Source organism: Pimephales promelas, chromosome 5 (genome assembly GCF_988280905.1).
Source record: "Pimephales promelas chromosome 5, fPimPro1.hap1.1, whole genome shotgun sequence".
NCBI classification, from domain to species: Eukaryota; Metazoa; Chordata; class Actinopteri; order Cypriniformes; family Leuciscidae; genus Pimephales; species Pimephales promelas.
Window position 1 is genome coordinate 12433201 of NC_142773.1, and position 22178 is coordinate 12455378.

At 39.3% G+C, this 22178-nt stretch overlaps 1 protein-coding gene across 1 annotated transcript in view; it reads right to left on the reverse strand.

Annotated features, from left to right (window-relative positions):
* tmtopsa (teleost multiple tissue opsin a) overlaps positions 1–12352 on the reverse strand; it is a 119626-nt gene extending 107274 nt beyond the window's left edge. Inside the window, exon 1 of the mRNA XM_039649658.2 lies at positions 11733–12352. Coding sequence (XP_039505592.2) covers positions 11733–12102 — 370 coding nt within the window. The 5' untranslated portion in view covers positions 12103–12352. The remainder of the gene's footprint in view (positions 1–11732) is intronic.
* Positions 12353–22178: the final 9826 nt, after the last annotated feature.

Here is a 22178-nt window from a genome sequence, read left to right on the forward strand (position 1 = left end):
ATCATTCCTCTTGGTCACGTCATCAGCCGTTATGGAGTCTCATTTCACTGCTATGCGGATGATACACAACTGTATTTGAAAACGGAAACAAACACCACTGCCAACTCATCGACATCACTTCCATCTGCAACACTTACCGCCTGTTTGGAGGAGATAAAGGTGTGGATGAAACACAACTTCCTCCAGTTAAACAGCTCCAAAACAGAGGCAATTCTTGTTGGCACTCCACATCAAATCCAGTCCTCCCCCATAACTGACATTACTATCTCTGGTCATGACATTCCCCTCTCCACAACTGTCACCAATCTTGGTGTAAAATTTGACCCACAACTCACATTCGAATCACATATCAAAAACGTCTGCAAGATTTCTTTCTACCATCTCAGAAATATCGCAAAACTACGTTCCACACTCACCCTAGCTGATGCCGAAAAACTGGTCCACGCATTTGTCTCCTCCAGACTGGACTATTGTAATGCACTTTTCATCGGGATCCCAAACAAAAGCCTGCAGAGACTACAGTATGTTCAAAATAGTGCTGCAAGGATCCTGCTGAGAGTGCGAAAATACGACCACATCACACCCATCCTCCATTCACTTCACTGGCTTCCTGTCTCCGCTAGGATTGAATATAAAGTCTCCCTTCTTACCCACCAGTGCATCTATGGAAACGCCCCCCCATATCTGAAAGAACTACTCACACCTCTAACAACAACACGATCCCTCCGTTCATCAACGACAAACCGTCTACTCCTCCCCAAGACTAAGCTCAGCACCATGGGTGATCGGGCTTTCTGCTCTGCCGCTCCTCGGATCTGGAATGCCCTCCCTGATCATCTGAGGGCACCTCAAACTATTGAGACTTTTAAAAAAGGACTAAAAACTTTTCTTTTTAGCAGAACTTTTGACTTTTAACTTTTGGCTTTTATGATTTTTATGCTTTTTTATTCTTAAACTGTAGCACTTTGAGATTTGCTCTAAATGTAAGGTGCATTACAAATAAAATGTATTATTATTATTATTATTAATACGTATCTATTGTAGGGCTGGGTAAAAATATCGATTCATCAATGCATTGCAATTTTTTGCTTCTCAATTCAATATCGATTCATCAAATCCTATGAATCGATTCAGCCATCCAGGCCAGTGGCGGCGCTGTGGGCTACACTCTAGTGAGAGCGTTCAGCGTTGTACAAGTCGCGCTTTAGCCCTTAGCAAAATGGGCTATATGCACGCATAAGTTCCGCATTTGACGTAAGGATGCTCGTCCATTTCCGGTTGTGTAGATTAAAGCGGAGGAAAACCGGAGAAAACGGGATTATGGCAGAGTCTTCAATATTTACTGTCCTCCCGTCTTTGAAACGAAACGTACATACGTTTAGATGTAATTTTATATATAGTTATGTTTATTTAATATAATTTTAAAAAGAAGCATAAACACAACGAGGGTTGTCTGTTTTATCTGTTTTTGTGACTAACGTTTCATTAGTATAACCATGGAGTATAAAATTCAATATAAATTCTCGGTATTGCATTGGACTCTATGATCGGCGGAAGTTATCGAGCATCCCTAATGCTTCACCGGAAATAACGCCGTGCATAGAGCCCATAGCGCGATGACGGACAGCAGCTGCACTCCGTTCAAGCCTGATTCAAGACTGCACCGCCAACATTAAAAGCCGACGTTTGGGCTCATTTTGGATTCCACTGTAAGCCGGGAACTATGGAAGCTTGTTTCCGCCAGAGAATGGAAAATAAAAAAGGTAATTGCGACTTTTTATCTCACAATTCTGACTTTTTTTTTTCCTCACAATTGGGAGTTTACCTCTCGCAATTCTGACTTTATTTCTCAGAATTGCAAGATATAAAGTCAGAATTGCGAGATATAAAGTCACAATTGCGTGATATAAAGTCGCAATTGGGTGTTATAAAGTCAGAAATGCGAGATATAAAGTCACAATTGCGTGATATAAAGTCGCAATTGGGTGTTATAAAGTCAGAAATGCATGATATAAAGTCAGAAATGTGTGATATAAAGTCAGAATTGCGTGATATAAAGTCAGAAATGCATGATATAAAGTCAGAAATGCATGATATAAAGTCAGAATTGCGTGATATAAAGTCAGAAATGCATGATATAAAGTCTATGAGATATAAACTTCTGAGAGGGAAAAAGGTTAGTATTTTTTTTTTCCCCTTAGAATTGGCCTGTGTGATCAGCTATTAAGTGTTATTGTTTACAAAATTATAATTAGAATATAATATTGCACTTTTTTGAGTATGCACATTTTGTGCTTCTGTTTACATTTCTTTTATAACTTGAATGTATTGGAAGAAAGAAATATACTTTCTACTACTTAGTTACTTGCACTTTAGAGGTGTTGTTAAAGCACTGTACAGTGCTCGTCACAGTTCTGTTTGAATTCAACACATACAATATTGTAAATTTGTATTCTGCTGAATAAACCATGACAGGAAACAAACATGCTGGGGTCAATTTGTTCTTGAACATTGGCAAAACTGCGCACATTACTTAAAAATATACTCAGGCACTTAATTACTTGTGTATTTACTTATTATTGAATCGATATCGAAGCTAATAAGTCAATATTGAATTGAATTGAAATCGAATCGAATTGTGAAATACCTAACAATACCCAGCCCTAATCTATTGTGTCAAATGCAGCAGTTAAATCTAAAAGCACAAGAATCACATAGTCGCCAGAATCACAGGTTATTAATACATCACTTAAAGGGACAATTCACCCATTTACATTAAGCTTTATATCTTTAGAAACTCAGTCATATTTTTAAATGGTCATGGTTTTTCCCTTATTTTCTCCTGAGATGGGAGAAATAAGGATTTAAGTGTTTTACTTCCTGCTTATTATGACGTAAAAATCTTCATTTTGTGTCATAATAAGCAAGTCATATTTGATAGAAATGACAGAGACTACAAACTTAGCTCCTCATAATTCAAGGGTGTGGGATCCACTCAACCTACAGGCCTATTAAAGATCAGTGGGTCAAATAATCATAAAATGGTCCTGATATGTCACTAGACATTAAGAAATCATGTTCATTTCAAATACTTATATCACTGACAACAGCAGTCCGGCCAAGATATTGTCATTTAAAAAGTGAAGTTGCAGCCCTCAACTGTCATGTTGTGTTTTGGTCTGATGCTCCACCCTCCACCGATCTACCAATCACGAAGTCAGTAGTGTTGCAGCATTCGGGTTGCCAGTTCTGCTCTAGTTACCACAGCTGCAGATACACACGTGTGGGATAAAAAATGTTGGATCTTGCAGCCTATCTGGCAACCTTGAGTCAGGGGGGAGGGGTAGGGGATACACTGCTCTACAGTATTTTGAAACTGATTGCAGTACCAGTTTTGGCCACAATCTTACATACAGCTCCTTTAATAACAGTCCTACAGGTAATACATACACTAATGCAAATGAGACCAGACAAACACTTAGTGGAGGTGAGGAACTTAAATAGACATGTGCTGCGTCCCAATTCGCATACTATCCGTCCTAAATAGTATTCGAAAATAGAATTAGTACGTCCCAAATCGTAGTATGTTGAAATGAGTGTTTCAAAGATACCCGGATGGTCTACTTTTTCCGGTCAGAATCCGAAGTGTAAATCCATGCACACTCTAACGGCTGATATTGCCCACAAACCATTGCGCGTTGGACGAGGATTCTGTTAGAACTACAAACACGAGTAAAAAGTGTTAAAAAACTACAGACACGTAGTCGATACGGAGGACGCACGAGTCACCGCAGTTGTGTAGAGAGGTTTAGATAAAGAGCTTTGAGTGATTAATTATCAGTATCTAACCTGACGAAAATGAATTTATTCAATGTTGTCCACATTATATTGCATTTGCAGCAGCATTGTGAACTTTTGTAAAGACACGTTTAGCCATTACGTTTTAAATGCATCATTATATTCAAATTGCAAACACGAGGAGAGCATGAAAGACCCACAACTGGCAGATGAACGTGCTCTCCGAAACGGTAGGAAATAAAATGAGATAGAATGGAGGATTTTAAATGTGACAAGATTGACAGGGCAGTTTACAGTGACAGGATGCACGCAGCACGCGACAGAGCTGTCCGTTAAAGATGACGTGATAGTATGTCCCAAAGCTTGCCTACTCTTTTGCTACACACTCAAAAGTATGTACTTTTTCCTCACAAAGAGTACATACTTTTAGGGCGTAGTATAAGTAAGCGAATTGGGACGCAGCAATGGTTATAACCTAAATGACGAACAGCAGTGATGATAATTAGTGTCCATAGGAACTGATGAGTGGTGGGAAACTCAAACAAGGGAACACATGTGACTAATGGAAACAAAACTAAGAACAAATGCACCTGAATAAGTGTAACAGGATGAAACAAAATGAAGAGAGATTAAAAATATATTAGAACTATAATTTGTTCGTGGTCTGAGAGGAATGAAAGTCTTATGGGTTTGGAGCGATATGAGGTCTATTAAAAGATGACAGAAATTGAATTATTTATTCAAATTAAACTAATGTAATTGGGTGAACCTTTTTACGTTTGTCAGGTAAAGGTAGTTAGAGTTAGTTTAATTTGATTTGGAGCAACGCACAGTCACTTATGTATTTCATTTTTTTAAAGACACTAAAATTAATAAAGTAATCAAGGTAAATAGCCTAGTGCACCTGTTAAAGTGAAACACTTTGATTTCCAGGTCAAGAAATGCAGACCAGGGACTGTAAAACAATTAAATCTCTGTGTGATGGTGTGATAGGGCGAGCATAATACATAAACTCAAGGTCATGACCGTAGTGGAGCTCACCCGAAATCTAATCCTTCAACAGCCCGATTGCTGATCCATTAACTAAACCACTAGACCATGTCATGAGAACCAAATAGTCGATCACTGAGAATCTATATAACAGCTTGGTCTTTATGTCTCAAGACTCAAGATGCATTGGTCTGACTATATGGTTCATTTATACTGTGAAGCTGCTTTGATGCAATCTGTATTGTGAAAAGCGGTTGGCATGTGACACCTTACTTAGCCTTTCCAAACTTGTGTGACTTTCTTGTTAAAGGTTTCCTGTATCATAAATCAATTAACATTCGAAAAGTTAAAAGGTCACCATAGAGAAAAAAATTTGAAATTAAAGCTGCAAGCAGCGATGGGCGGGCCCTCGCACCTGTAGCACGCCGGGGTCTGAGGCAGCCGTGTTGCATTTTCTGCAGCTCAGCCAGTGCGGATGTGCATTTGCTACGCTGCTTCGTTAAAGGTCACTTCCTGTTGCCAGGAGGTGGCGCTATGACTGTGGGTGAATGTCGGCATGTAGATTTGTTCAGGGCGGGACTCTTGTCAAACGTGTTAAATTTCGTGCGGATCTGGGCATTTACAGCCAAGTTACTACAACTTCCTGTTTTATGGCGAATCATCGACGCCACGGACACACCCATCGACGAAAACGCGCAGATAGCACAACTTTACATCGTCAATGCCTTTAGAAGGTACAGTAGAAATTTGAAGTTGATCCGACTAAATCCCTAGGAGGAGTTCGTTAAAGTACGGAGTGTGTAAATCTTCCCAAATGGGTGGCCAAATTCAAAATGGCGGACTTCCTGTCGAGTTTAGGGTATGGGTTCTAGAGGCTTTTTTGTGCGTCTGGTCATGGTAGATGCACCACAGAAATTTCGTACATGTCGGTCAAACAAGCGGCGGGGGCTGCTTCATTAAAGGTCACTTCCTGTTGCCAGCAGATGGTGCTATGACTGTGGGTGAATATCGGCATGTAGATTTGTTCAGGGCGGGACTCTTGTCAAATGTGTAAAATTTCGTGCAGATCTGAGCATTTACAGCCAAGTTACTACAACTTCCTGTTTCATGGCGAATCATCGACGCCACGGTCACACCAATCGACGAAAACGCGCAGATAGCACAACTTTACATCGTCAATGCCTTTAGAAGGCACAGCATAAATTTTAAGTCGATCCGACTAAATCCCTAGGAGGAGTTCGTTAAAGTACGGAGTCTGTAAATCGTCCAAAAATGGCCGCCAAATTCAAAATGGCGGACCTCCTGTCGAGTTTAGGGTATGGGTTCTTGAGGCTTTTTTGTGCGTCTTGATATGATACACGTCCCCACCAAATTTCGTGCATGTAGGTTGAACGTGGACGAGGGGCTAATTTTTTCCAATTTTCTAGGTGGCGCTAGCGAGCCATTTTTCCCTGCCCATCCGCGGAACCCACAAAATACGAAATTTTTCACCAGTCCTGACATGCGTGCCAAATTTGGTGAGTTTTTGAGCATGTTGCGGCCCCGAAAATGGCACTTACTTTGCAGAAAAAAAATAAAATAAAAAAAAATAATAATCCTAACAGTTTCAATAGAGTCCTCGCACTGTTAGTGCTCGGGCCCTAAAAACATGTAACCAACCTTACTGATTATAAGTAAGAACCGTTTAGAACTTTCTAGACTTTTCTAGAACTGTTTTAGAACAATCCAAATCTTTGTATACTGTACATACATATTGAGAGAGGGACAGAGAGAAGGAGCTTTATGAGCAAACAACTCATATTTGTTTCAGTAGCAATATGTCATGTCGCACAAGACAAGTGATATACCTTACAGAAAAACAAAGCTATAGTGAGACTTCAGCAATCACAAGTGGAAGTGTGCCTTTAGAAGAATCGTCACTAGAAGAACAGTGCATGCCACTCCAAATGCAAATTATTGGATACTGCCAGTTTCTTGGAGAAGAAATCAAAGAAGGAAAGGAGTGAATATTGGAAATTGTCATAGCCAAAAAATTATGGAAGAAAACGTTTTTATTTTTCCATTATATACATAAACTCAACTTCACATTTATGTCTCAGAAATTGACAGATATTAAATTCTAGTTTTAAATGTTAAGTGGTTTAATTAGGGCTGTCGCGATAACCGTAATATTGCAAGACAAGTCAACCGCAGAGGATTGCACGTAACCGCAGCAACCGCGATATTCACGTTTTTTTTTTTTTTTAATAAGGCTTCTTCTTGTTTAGAACTTCATGCATGTGTATTGAATGTTAAACAAGTTCATAATGATAACAACAAGACTGTTTATCTTGGTGTGTAGCCTTCAGAGGCTTCACACAGACAGTGAATGAGAGAGATCTGCAGAGCGCGTGCGATTACCTGCGTCTGTCTTTGAAGTCGTGAAAAGGTTGCCGTGTCAAAGGAAAGCGAAATATTTGTCGTATCATCATTTTAACCTTCACGTCACGGGTATTTTCCACAAATGCGCGTCAGCAGCAGCACTGGTCAGCATCCCACAGCGCAAAGAAGCCGCGGAAAATAATATCACCGGGTAAGCATCAGCTTCCGCGTTACCCATGCGACGCATTGCTGATCAGCTGAGCCTTGAAAAGTGGAACCCAAAGTTAAAAATAATTAACATCTTGTTTCATTACATCTCTTTTAAGTTACGAATAAGCTTCTTTGAACGTGTTCGTTGAATGAACGGTTCAAAGTCCGTTGTCATAACAATATGCGCGCTGAGTGAAAGCCTTTCAATCATGCTTTCAATGCGCATATAGATGCTGTTTAGTTTCGGTTATTGGTTAAATGACCTCGTTTTTGTCCACATCATAAACTTTATTTATATAGCAACAAATACTTGTAAATTAAATAAATAAATAAATAAATGGCGGTAATACCGCATATCGTGCTATTGAGCCACTCAACATTACCGCAAGGGAAATGCCATAACCGCGACAGCCCTAGGTTTAATTAGAAAATACTGTTTATTAATGTTGTCAAATAACCCTTAATTCCAATCATATTTAGACCCATTTAAAACAAACAAATTATATCATATATTCATCATGATCAGTATATATACATACTGAGCCTATTTCCAAAAAAGTGGAGTATCCCTTTAAGAACACAGCCCTGCAGTATGAAATTACTTTTTGAGTCTTCAAAGTCAAGTGTAGCGTTAGTTCTGGCACTGGCAGGTCAGCTGACTTTAACTATCACAGCATCCCTATATAAGGTCCACTCAGTATTATCAGCAGCTTTATCGTGTTGCTCAGGAGCCAGTTACCCTCCTCCATCCCCAGCTCCTCTTCTTGTCCATGCAGTCAGGACTTGGCCGTCTGATACTACTCTTCGAATCAGACTGTCATTTATCTTTATTTATGTTATTATTACATTCAATTATTGCCATTGAGAACATTAATGATATCCGCAATACATTTATGTTGGTTCTGTTCTGTTTACCCTGAGGGGGTTATCGCTGCACTCCCTGCTCTTATCCACGCTAGGCTTCATGGACGGGCAGGGAGATCTTGCCCAGAACAAATCCACACCGACAATTCAAACTGTATGCTACTTGTCAAACAGCTTTGACAATAGTGTTCCTGACAGAATTGAATCCAAATAAAACCAACAGTCACAAACATTTTATGAGATATGAGACCTCTTTTTTAGCTTACTTTAATGATAAATTGTCCACATAACATCTCAGAGGAGATGAAGTAAGCGTCTGAAAAAATTGCATAAGATCTCAAGCAACAGAGAGAAGTGGATTCAAAATCTAATATTATGGCTATGTTAAGCTGCCAAGAGTTGATTTTTCCACAAACAAAGCAATCAAATGTGATTTGTCTTGCTCCGTTGCATTCACTGGCAGCTTCCTGATGCCCCCAAAAAATAACATTCTCTGCTCAAAAGAGACTTATTGGAAATTATAACAATGGTGATTCTTCTTTAGACTTTTTCATTTTTTTACCTAATTCTGCTGGGGCGTATCCCGATCCTCAAGCACAAGAATATATATATATATATATATATATATATATATATATATATATATATATATATATATATATATATATATATTTTTTTTTTTTTTTTTTTTTAATCATTCCAGTGCACATAGTTTGACTTGTGATGCAGAATCACACTGTGTTCTTTTATTTGGCCAGAACAGACTGAACCTGGTGTCTCCCAGGGGTGTTTTTTCTCCATTACTTATACAACACACCTAATGGAGTAGTTTCCTTGGCTTTAGCTTACTCAGTTGGGGTTTAAAAGACATTTAATATATTCAGCAATACTGTAAATGTTACTGCACTCACTGACACTTTTGGATGAGAACAAAACTTGATGTGAAAATAGCTGGATGGCAGTTTTGAATTTGTTTCATAATTGATTAACTCTGCAACATCGACACCGTTATTGACCTGAATTTAATAAACACTGAACTGACTTGTGCTGAATAATGACACTATTAAACTTCTGTAGAGCTGATTATAATTGAATTACTGTAAGCTTCTTTCATAATTTGATGTATTGAACTAAACCGAATTAACACTTACTGACTTGAGCTGAATAATCACACTATTATCTGCTTTATAGTTGAACAGAGTTTGATTCATATCTAATTTACATTCATACTGTTATTAAACTACACTAAATCAACGCTGAATTAAATTGAACTGAACTAATGCAGTGCTTATAGATGAATTCATTTCATGACTGAAGAACATTAATAATGTTATGTTCTTGTTTATTTCTGTGAATATGCTTATAGACTATCTGTATTGCATAAAGCACCATATAAATAAAAGTGATTTGAGTTGACTAGACATCAGATACTGTAAAACAAGGTAAAGTGTAGTCCTGAGGTTCTAACATGGTAAAAAAAAAGAACAAATATGATTTATACATCCCCGAGGATGCGAAGCAAAGGATGTACAGTACCTAAAGCATTGTAATGCTTTACTTACTATAGTTTATCTGGTGTTTAGCAATATATCTATAAGCTATATTACAATTGCAGGGGCTGCCTGATGACACTATTATTGCTGCAGTCTCACAGAGTGTGGTGTTCCCGACTGAACGACAGATGACAATATCTGTATCAATATCAACATCAATGTTTTTATCTTTATAGTCATCTGACTCCTGAGAACACAGTGATGACTGCCAGGATTAGAAGACACAATAATTTCCAAGACATTCTGCAGTTTTGTAGATTAACAAAGAAATGTATTTCTCTATTCCGAAATACATTTAATTCACTTAAAGGTATTAAATACATTACCTTTTTGAATATCAGAATATATATGAAGAGTTCAGATGCAAAAGCCTCTAAATGCCATTTGAAATTTTCTTCTTTAATGATGATTTTTGTCGAACTTGTATATTTAAGTTCAGTAGTTTCACTTAAATAACAATTAATAGGTAATTATCATTGCCATTTAAGTGAAATCACTGAACTTAAATATACAAGCTTGACAAAAATCATCATTAAAGAAGAAAATTTCAAATGGCATTTAGAGGCTTTTGCATCTGAACTCTTCATATATATATATATATATATATATATATATATATATATATATTATTATTATTTATTTATTTTTTGTCATTAGTATTCATTAGCATTTCAAAGCTCACAGAGGTGCTGATAGTGATTAAACCCAAAGTGCTCATGCTGTCCCTGGTCTCTGCTCTTGGACTCTAGCCTTTTTCTCTCACTTTAGTGACAAAAAAAATAAATAAAATAAATGTCCGCAACACTACTTAAAATCCCATAAAGGCAACGTTTGACTCTACTGGGTATTCTTCAGCCTTCTCTCACTTTATCACATTTCCCTTCTCTCTTCTCGTGGTTTTCAGACAATCTAACTAATGCAAGTTAGCATGCTACTCAAATGACGTCAGTTAAACATGGTGAAACAATAACATGCATTCTTTAAACTGAAAAACATTAAACACTTCATGTCTAATTTAAGTTCACTTGTGATAAAGGAGGACAACAAATTCTTGAAAAATGTTTTAACAGTCATTTATCAGTCTGAGATACTGTATTTACTCTGACATGCAGTTCACTGCCTTCAGAAAGAACCAATATGTCATCACCTTCAGATGCATCTGCAGCTATAAACTACACCTCTGTCTTGAAACTGGTGTGTTTATGGGGGTTGGGGGGATAAGGGACAGTTTGTACAGTATAAGAAATCATTATGTCTATTGAATGTCCCCATAAAACATTGGAAACTCAACTTAGCTAATGTAATGTTTATGAGCTGGCATACTCTTTGATTATTTATTTTTAAAAAATAAAGCTTTAACACAGTTTTGATTTAAAATATTGAAATATATTCCCAAATAAAGAGTCAGCATAATCTAGCCAACATGGTGAAATTAATTTGGTTGTCACGTGATGAAAACCAAAGGGGAAAAAACAGCATATCTTCACATTTGTATGACAGGCAAGTTTTAACAAGCTTACTGTAACTTGGCTGTCTGAGAAGATTGTGTCCCCTTGAAATATCGATTAAGTGGTGCACATGCACGTGTATTCCAATAACAAATATTTATTTAAATTAAGTATTTGCATTTTAAAAAGCATTAAATCAAGATATTTGTTGAAAATGGTAGACTACACATGTTTTGAATAGCACAAAAATGTAGTGCGAAAAAACGAAAGATGATTACAATTTCTAAGAACTTTAGAACTGAATGTGAGCAACACGAAGATGTCATATAAGTTTTGTAATGCCTATTCATAAAACTAAACGTTCAAACGGAGAAAAAAGCTGGACACTTTGGGTTTATGATTACCAGGTTTTATCATGATTAATGCCAGATGAAATCAAACTTCCATGCACGTAAAACATAACAGAATGTTACGATACCATAGACTACGTGTAGACAAAAACACTCACCTAACAATGAGTTGGCAAAGCCGTACCATACACATCCACCGTCGCCGATGAGCCATCGCCCTTGAGTGCTCGCCGCGAAGCTGAACGGCGTGCCCAAAACGCACACCAGGAGATCACTCAAGCAAATATTCACCAGCAGAAAGTTTATGGGGGACCGCAACACCTTGTAACGGCAGAAGAGCACGAGAACCAGGAGGTTGTTGAGGAATCCGAAAGTGCCGATGAAGCCCAAGCTCAACGCCACGAGCAGGTGGCCGGTGGGACTGAGAGTGCTATAGGAGGACGCCTCCAAATGTCCCTCCACTGCACTGAGGCACAGCGCGCTGTTCGCCTTCCTGCAGCTGATCACACTTAAGTTGGACACAATCATCGCAATCCGTTCTGGGTGCACATTGAACAAAAAGTCACTGCCTTGTTTTCTGGGGGAAAGCGCAACATTTATAGTGCTCTTGCGTTTTGACAACAGAATACAATCCACAGAGAGAGGATAATTATTTGCAGAAGAGTTTAAGTGTACGACGAGTTTTTTGTTTTGTTTTTTGCAATTGAGCTGAACTTTGTTGCTCGGTTCATCGATTCGGAAGTGGGAAAAAGTTTGGCGTCCCTTTGCTCCACCGTGTGGTGATGATTGCAATCCTCATATGCGGTTGGAACTGTACTGTGTTGATGTTAGTACCTCCTTCTCAGCTGACGTCTGAGCCTGTCTGCTCTTCTGAGGTTTACTGGACACCACATCCAGGTCACAAGGATAAAAACATCTGCAGCTCGGCTGTTCTGTATCTGCTCTGTCACTTTTATCTCGTGAGGAATGCTCAGTGTAAGACAGGGAAAAGTTTGAAATCATTTTCTTTATTTGAATTTCCATAACCATTGTTCACACGTTTGACCGCTGTCCAAGGTGCTAAATGTTTATTGCAATGTGAGAATTATTGGCTTCCTGATCATAGCGTCGATTTGTATTAAAGAATAAAACAAAAGTGATGTATTTGTAATGTGTAAAATTAATAAACTGATAATGCCTATAGTCAGTCGAACACGTTTTTTGTTTGCAGCGTATTTTCAGAGGAAGACTAAATTTTGCAGTTACTGAAATGTTGATGTAAGCCCTATTGAAACATATATACCTCCAAAATAATTAATTTTTACTTCCTTTGGTCGACCTGAAAAAACACATACCTCTTGATATTATGCCCTGATTAAGAGGGTTTGTGCCTGAAAACCACTGAATCATGGCGTAGAAACGTACTCGTTTACTAGCGTAACCTCGGTTCCCTGAGAGTAACTGGAACAAGTATTGCGTCTGCTAGACACTATGGGGAAACTCCTTTTCTTGAGAATGTTAAAGCCTTTATTTTAAAACGCAGTGCAGCTGCACAGCCAGCACAATGCATAGCTGTATAGTGTGCCGATTGGCTGGGCTGCGGAACTGGACGAACCTATGGCCAAGCGTCCTGTTGACAGAGCTCTTAGCCTAGTGCTTAGGACTCTTTCTGGGAGGTCCCCGGATACATGTTGAGGGGCCATATATGGAGAGTCCACAAGTCAGGATGAGGGCTGCCAGACTGTCCAGTTTGCCTGCGTGAGGAGGTCCTTCCTCAGCGGTATAGGTCAGGGAGCTGTCTCATCAACTTGGGGAACCATGTTTGGGTCTGCCAGAGAGCGGCTATTAGGAGGACTGCACACTTGTTCACCCTGATCCGTTCGATGACCTAAGGGAGCATCGAGACTGGAGGGAATGCGTAAAGAGGACGGCTGGGCCATTTGTGGGCAACGGCATCCCTGTTCTTTGAAAAGAATGTTGGACAGTGAGAACTGTCTTCTGAGGCGAAGAGGTCTACCTCTGCCCTCCCGAAGACACTCCAAATTAAAAGAACTTCCATGTTCGGGAGGAAGATTTCGAGGCAGTTGATAGGCGCTTCTCCGAGCTAGAAAAGAGGCCAGAGGTTAGCCTGTCTTCGTACAGAGCCCCCCAACCTAGGTTGGAGGCGTCCATTAAAATCAACTTCCTCTTCAAGACAAGACCCATGCTTACACCAGACTGGTGTCTTTCCAAGGGTCCAGGGCTTTGATACAGCCATGGTTTATCCTGATGCGCAGTTGGCCAAACCGCCACGCGTGAGCTTCAGCCAGCACTGAAGGGGACCCATATGCAGTAGGCCTAATTGGAGTACTGACGATGAGGCGACCATAAGGCCCAGTGCCCTTTGAAAACGTTCTGAGCGGCAGGTAAGAGCCTGCTTTGAATGAAGAAGCTAGCTTTTGAATGGAGAGAGCGCGGTCTAGCATGAGCCAAGCTCTCATCTGAACCGAGTCAATAACTGTTCCCAGAAAGGTTTTACACTTGCTGGGGGACAGTACACTCTTGAATAAATTGATCCTGAGCCCAAGGCATTCTAGATGGCTGAGGAACCAGGATCTGTGGGTTTGTAACAGTCTCAGAGGGGAGAGAGCTGCGTCCATGCATTTCATAAATGTATGAGGTGCCACTGACAGTCCTAATGGTAGGACTGTATAAGCCCGCCCCTTGAAGGCAAATCTAAAGAATGGCCTGTGATGGGGGCTGTAGATTTGAAAATCCTGCTTCCCCCTATTGTTCTTGAATCACGGAAGCTACACCATCTTCTCACCCCATCATCTCTATGCTTCTCCTTCCTCTCACCCGATCATGCCTTTATGTTTCTCTGAGGTGGTACAGTAAGATTGAGCTTATACATCACAGAGAGACTTCCTTGTAAGGTAGAAAAACAAGTTGTTTATGTTTAATGATGAAATGTATACCCAATGCACATGGTACAATCCACTATCCAGACAAAGAAACTATTTCTCAGTGTATACATTAATGGTATACAAATGGTACATTTGCATCAGTTTAAACATTGCTTTAACATGTACACATTTAATCTATCATCATCATTGGAGCATCTCTGCTAAGTGAACATTGCATTCCTCTTAGCAAAATATACCTCCACCAGCTCTCTGCTCAGCATACAAACATAGTCTAACATCACAAAATACATTATAAAATTATTATGAAAAGGAATAGAGAAAAACAAAACAAAAAAATAACATTTAACAGTAAAGTTTTAAGTGTTATCTGGATGGGCTATCTGGATGTGAAAGCATCTATCAGGTCCACTGACAAAAAAAAAATCTCATGGGAGAATCTGCACAAGGATTTGTTTGGTTGTTAGCATCCTGAATTCATTTTGACACATCACGGATTGCTACCCAGGCCTTGGCCCGAGTGACTAGGGGCTGAATGAAATTTAGGGGCGGGCCGTTGGGAACTAGCCATCAGGTGTTTTGAAGAGAAAAAATAGCTTTTTTTCTGAATTTTTTTGTGCTTTATTTTTTTGCAAGGGTGAACTCAAATGGGCCCCTAGGTTGCAATTGGAACATTTCCAGCTGCCTGAACTATAGAGGAAGCTGGGGGAAGCACATGAGCTCTCTTCGGGGGTGGTCCAGCCACAGCGAGACTTAACCCCTTTCTCTTCCTTCCTGTCCTTGGACTAGGAAGGCTTCCGAGGCTTAGGGTCCAGCATAACTTTAGGCCAGGACCCCTGGTGTTGTGGGAACGGGAAGCCTTTAGCTGGCTGTGCTTCAGTGAAACGCTCAGCAAAGCCCTTCACTGTGGAACCAAAGAGACCAGTGGTAGATATAGGGGAGTCCAAGAAGGCAGTCTTATCTCCATGAGATTGAGCCACAGGTGGCACTCTAGTACTACCAGTCTGGCCATTCTTCTTCCAATGGCCTAAGCGGTGGTCTTCGTAAAAAGAAAGCTAGCCACGAGTGCAGAGAGGAGAGCGGCATGTTCTCGCATTAAGCTGAGTGAGTGCAGCTACTGCCCTGGCATGAAAAGCACTCACTATGCTTTGTCTGAGGCATGTAGAGGCGTTTTGCAACAATACCGTGAGCTCATTTAGAGAAATTTCCTCTAGAAATTGCTTTTATAAAGGATACTATTTGCCGAATGGCCGCAGGGAAACGGAAAATCAGGAGATGATGGCATCGAGTCAGGAATACGGCCGCCATCCGCTGAACTTCCACTGCATGGCGAGAAGGCTTTGAGCAGAAGAAAATCAGCGAAGAGGTGAGTCATCGCTGAAGGAGATTAAATCTTATTCCTGTGGTGAAATTGGCCACTAATATAGTCAGCAGCCACACCCATTTTGGCGGGATTCGTCAAGCGCGAGGCAAGAAGCGCCCTGATAGGTTTGTGTGTCCTCGCCGCTTCGCCATAGGTTCGTGTTCCCACAGCCCAGCCAATCAGCAAGCTATACAGCTCTGCATTGTGCTGGCTGTGCACCAGCACTGCGTTTTAAAAAGGTTTCAATATTCTCTAGAAAAGGAGTTTTCCCATAGTGTCTAGCAGACGAAATATGGGAATTTTGACCCACATAACCCCATCACTTTCCATCTCAACACCTTTCTCCAGCCCCTGTGATTTTCTTGGTTACTTGTGATTCTGTTTGTACCTCAATTTGGATCTCAGGAAAATGTATGATTGGCTGTAAATCCGTACTGACTAAAACAGATGCATGTTGTCCACAACACAGACTTGTAAGGGGGAAAAAAACAACCAACCCTCTGAATTGATATTGGGAGAAGAGACAGTTTAAATACACCCTAGTAGGCTTCTGAGGGCTTTGTTTGTTTTCAGACGGATGCAGGAGACAGCAAAGAAAGCTTGTATAAAAGCTTGAGAACACTGTCATTTCTGATTTTAAATGTTGAGTGTTTTACAAAGGAACTTTCATCTGTAAGTAAACTTGGGCTGTTATTTGTGGTGGTGAAAGTATCACAGAGGAACAGGGAGAATAAGATATTTATTGAGTGAAACACTATAAGTTTTATTTTTCATTCAGTTAATTAATGATCCTCAGCTACTTCGGACAACACTTACTTGGCTAAGTAAAAGTTTTTCAAAGAATGGGATTCTGGATGTAAATCATTGATCACTGCAAAAACCTTTCAGTAAGGTCTAGAAGTGCCTTGTTCTTCTTTGGCAGTGAATATTGTTTGTCTTTGGGAGATCCAATTAGATCTTCTGCACTGTCTGCTACCCAAGGCAAAGAACAAAACACTAACACCTGCGGTTATAGTCCCTTAGAGAATAATCATGTCTCAAAACATAGCTCATAAAATAAGTTAGTGCTAGTTAAAGAGATTCCCAGTCAATATACAGGGCAATTGAAAATGTTGTAGTACTATTAAAGATTTTTTCAGCCTTGCACATCATGAGGTAAAGTGGTTTATTGTACAGCTTGTCAAAACATTTTCATACTGTAAATTTCTTCTGGTTCAATTAGATGGGGAAAAAAAGCACTTGACAGAAAACAACAGCACAATGTTCTGTACTATAGGCCAATGTTCTGTTTTACTCGGGGTGAAGTTCAATTTGTACTCTAAAAGTGTGGATATGGTCACTGAATGAATACTGTTACCAGAAATGAACAAGAAAGTTTTTGTGACTCGTGCAATTGCAGGAGCTGCATCTGAGAGGATTAATCTAGTGTATAACTTGCAGAGCATGCAAAATGCAAATTGCTAAGTACATTACATACAAGTAAAGTATATGGCACTTATACTTTTTCAGACCAGTAAAAAGATAAATGACCAAATTTTTACAAAGTGATAAATCCAAGCCGAATAGTGTGACAGTGGAGGAATTAAAGTCACTGAAGGGGGGACCATTGGAGTGATGCCTCCAACTTTGAAATCACATAATTTTCACTATTGTAATTAATATTAAAAATAAAATATGTTTGTTATAAGGCTGATTTTAAGGCATGGGTCAATGAATTAATCCTTTTATTGAACATACAGAATAAATGCACCGATCTTAAAATATATCTAGAATTTCAAAAGCTTTTGCATACAGCGCTGCTTAACATTTTGAGTTGATTAAGATCAAATTCGTATTTTTTTTCGCTCAAAAGCAGCATGAGGGTCCTCACTGAACATCCTAAGAGGAAATAACTTGAAGTAAGCAATATATCTTGTCTCCACTTACAAGAATCACGATGTCTGGGGATTGAGATGGATATACAGTGAATCACATTGAGTGGGCTTTTTGGAAAGTGGACAGTCACACAAAGAGCTTGCTGTGGGGAGCAATGTGCATAGCAATAAACGTTAGTAAAGTTACATATACTACAGTAAGCAAAAGACCCTGTTGCAAGAAGGTCAGCATGAAGTTTATTCATCAACTTGAGACTTTAAATTTCTTAATAATGTCTGAGAACATACAGGATTTCTGTAATAAGCAGTGAGGCAGTCTGAAAATTCATATGGTTTTTTTTTTATGTAATGAAATACATCTAAAGGCTGTTTTTTTAACTATATGCAATTTTATACTTTATTGTGATGCTCCCAAAAGACATTCTACAGGCTATAAGTAACTTTTCAAGTACATGTCAACTTATTCTACCTACCCGAACCCTAACAGTCTAACAGTCTACTTCAGCCGATTAATAATTGGTATTTTTTTTTTTAATAAATTAATATACTAAATAAATATAACAAACTAATTGAACTGCATTTGGTTTTCTTTTTTTATGTAATGTAAATGTTTATTTAATTTTTATTAAATTTATTATATTTGACAACAATAAGGGTAACTGAGACAAGCATTTACATTTGATTTTATAAAAAAGTTTTATTTTCAGAACACCTCTGCACACCACTGATCTATGACGAGGCTTTCTATTACAATGCACAGTCAAGACGCAGCCTCAGCGTTTTTAGACAGAGACAGGGAAAGTTTCATTCACCATTTAAATACCATTTAAATACTACAATGGGATATCACATATGGGAGCGGGATGGTCCCATCACACACTCTGCCATAGCATTTGTTGCCCATTTTTGCGAGGTATTTGCTGGTCCGACAGGTGACACCCAGGCCAGGGAACAGCCTCATCATCTACAACAAGGAATAAAATCCTCATTCTCGCAGCAGCCAGTGGCTAGAATTAGCCCACACAGAATTGTTGACAACGTACTGTCAGTGTCTTTATACTACTCTCTGACTCCATCTTGTAAGGGTATGATGACTACATGGGGCTGTAAAATTTAACAATCCATTCGAGTGCCGCCCCAAATGCAGTCTTACCTGGTCCCACCTCTGAGCCCCCTGTGTTAATCTTTGACCCCTCTTGCTATCTCTCACTCTTTGGAAGGTTTGGAAGAACCTATGCAACTTAAATGCAATGTATTCTCCAAGTTAAGTTTGTGAAACACCTACAATTTGAACCGCATCAGAAAGGGCAATGAGTGGTTAACCATGCCATTTCGTCGTTGGAGCAGTACTCTGCAGCATCATGGCACTAAAGGTCCTCTGACATGAAATTTTCACTTTCTGAGGTTTTTAACATTAATATTAGTTCCCCTAGCCTGTATTTGGTCCCCTCGTGTCTAGAATTTTCAATCGGTGTAAACCGAGCTTTGGCTATTTTTCTCTTCTCTGCAGCTCAGACGCGCTGATCTTGAATCTCCTCGATTCCGTCATAATGACGAAAGGTTGCCCGCACGGAGAATTTGGCTCGCCCATGAGAAAATGAGCTAGGAAGTACGAACGTGCGAGCGCGTTTTGAGTTTTTCCTAGAGAAATAGTTTTGAGATTCCTCGAGAGATATCATGGCTTGCAAAAGAGCGAAGCATGACAGTTGATCAGTGTTCGGATGTACAAGTTGAACACAAAAGTATTTTTTAGTTCCTTCATCCGAAACTGTCATCTGCTTGCTCAATGCTCATCACTGCAACATTTTATGTGATGGGAATAGATCTAAATACTTAAAAAACTTCTCACGATTCTGTAATCTCAATAGCTGTAATAGTAAAAACATATAATAGCTTTAGTAAAAGTATTCGAGAGAGTTTCACATGTAATATGTAGCTATTTCATATGCAACCATGTCAGCCAATCACAGCTGAGGTCGGTTACACACAGCAGACACGCCCCTTCACACAGAGCGTTCAAAGCAAAAATCCATTCGAGTGCCGCCCCAAATGCAGTCTTACCTGGTCCCACCTCTGAGCCCCCTGTGTTAATCTTTGACCCCTCTTGCTTTTTTGACCATTTTTGACCTAAAAAACACTAACATTATAAGGGCAACCCAGGAAACATATAAAATAAAAATAATAAAATAACCCCATGTCAGGGGAACTTTAAACTCTTCTCTTATGGCTACTACTCCTGTAAAATCTTGCTCCTCGGAGGTCAACTATGACATTGGTAACCAGGATATGTTATCCATCAAGCTATAGCGCTGGGGAAGTGGCGGCACTGGTTTGAGGTTTCTCATTTTTCCTTACAAGTAATAACCGCCCAGTAATAACGGCTGAATTCTGAATCACATACTGTATCCTCCAGGGTCTACAAAACAGACGGTCTTGCAGTCTTATGATGTGTCTGAAATAAGAGTCCTGCAATGTGGATAAATAGCTTCTAATTATCTAGACAGGGAATATTCTGGCTTCATTTTTCTACAGTGAATGGAAGTGGAGACAAGTCGTACATCTTTCTTTACAGTCTATGGTTCAATTCACAGTTTTTGTTTCATGATTTATGTTAGTCAATAGGCTTTATGCCGTGCGTCACGTGAGAAAAACCGGAAAACGGGTCTCATCGCATCCGCTTGTCAGAGAAAGTGTTAACAGCCGTAAGAACTGACTACGATATCTATGGATATTTAAGGTAATCAGCTAAAGTAACTAGTTCACTTTGTTATTGGCGTTTTATTCCATTTAAATATAGAAACGTTACTGTGAATAATAAAAAATATAAAATGTTTAAATGTCAATCTGCACATGTGAGGGATATTGGTTATGCTGATCTTTGCTCGCTCCTTTTAAGTTATCTTGAGTAAAACCGCAAAAATTTTCATGAAGCACATACAAAAGACCTGGACCGGAAGAGATGCGACCTGTTTTACAGAGAATGCGGAAGTAAGTTGTGCATAAAGCCTATTTCCATCAAAATGTGTGTGATAGGTGTGTCCAAGTACCTCTTGTACTATATTCTGTTTTTTTAATTCTATTTGTATACCCTATTTGTATACTTTGGCCCTGTCTCAAATGGCACACTTCATATGCCCCTACGATCTTGTGGACTTACAATGGATGCCTTGTACGCGTGTCCATTAAGTCCATGAGAACGTAGGGGGTCCCATTTGTCATTTAGGTGTCAGAAGGGTGCTCGCGAGTGCCCCCTTTATGGTTATTTGTGCCCTAGATGCACTGAAGCGAGCTCCGCAGCAGACTTCTTCCCGACAGTCTAAATGGTGTTAAGTTTTGAAAGTGCAGACTTATAGGAATACCACAAGTGTTTAGAGTGCTGTTTGGGATAGGGCCTTTGCTTCCATAAGAACCATTTTACACTGTAAAATATCATCGGTTGACTTAACTTAAAAGGAGTGAGGAAACTCATTGCCTTAAAATTATAAAGTTATAAAAGCCAACACATTAGCTTGATTAAAAAAAATAATTTTTGTGAACTTGCCAATTCCGCATACCTTAAATTTTTCAATTATACATGAAGTTTATTTATACTTAAACTTAAAGGATTAGTTCACTTCAGAATAATTTACTCACCCCAATGTGATCCAAGATATTCATGTATGTCTTTCTTCAGTCGAAAATAAATAAAGGTTTTTGAGGAAAACATTCCACAACATAGTGGACTTCAACATGAACTAACCCGGGTTGAATGTCTAAATTGCAGTTTAGTGCAGCTTATAGACCACTATAGGCATCCACGATATACGACCATTTGTGGTTATTTATTTATTTTTTTATTTTAAATGACCAATATTTCACTAGATAAGACCCTTATTTCTCAGCTGGGATAATGTGGAGCCCTTTGAAGCTGCACTGAAACTGCAATTTGGACCTTCAATCCATTGGTTCCTGTTGAAGTCCACTCCAGGAAAAATCCTGGAATGTTTTCCTCAAAAACCTTAATGTCTTTTTGACTGAAGAAAGAAAGACATGAACTGGATGAAATGGGGGTGAGTAAATTATCAGTAAATTTTTAATCCGAAGTGAACTAAACCTTTAAGGCAACGGTTTTTCTCACTTTTCTAAGCTAAGCCAACTGGTCACTTTTCACAGTGTTGTCAAAACCAAATACTAATTTTTCACTTTTATAAATGGCTCCAGGCGGCCTATAAGATCTGATCCCGGACCTGCTGTCACAGGACAGAACCTTGGTACCTTATCAAGACAAAACTGGCAGTACAGACTTCATAAATGGACGTGGAGCACACAACATTAACACTCTCATGCTGTGTCTCACTAACCTCTCTCCCCACAGGGAGCCAGCATTTGCCTTACTTCTGACAACGACCTTGAGTTGTTCACCCTGCTGACTGATTTTAATATGCTACTAGTAGAGTACACAAACCAACTGCCTCCAGCTGCATATGAGTTTCTCTAACAATGGAC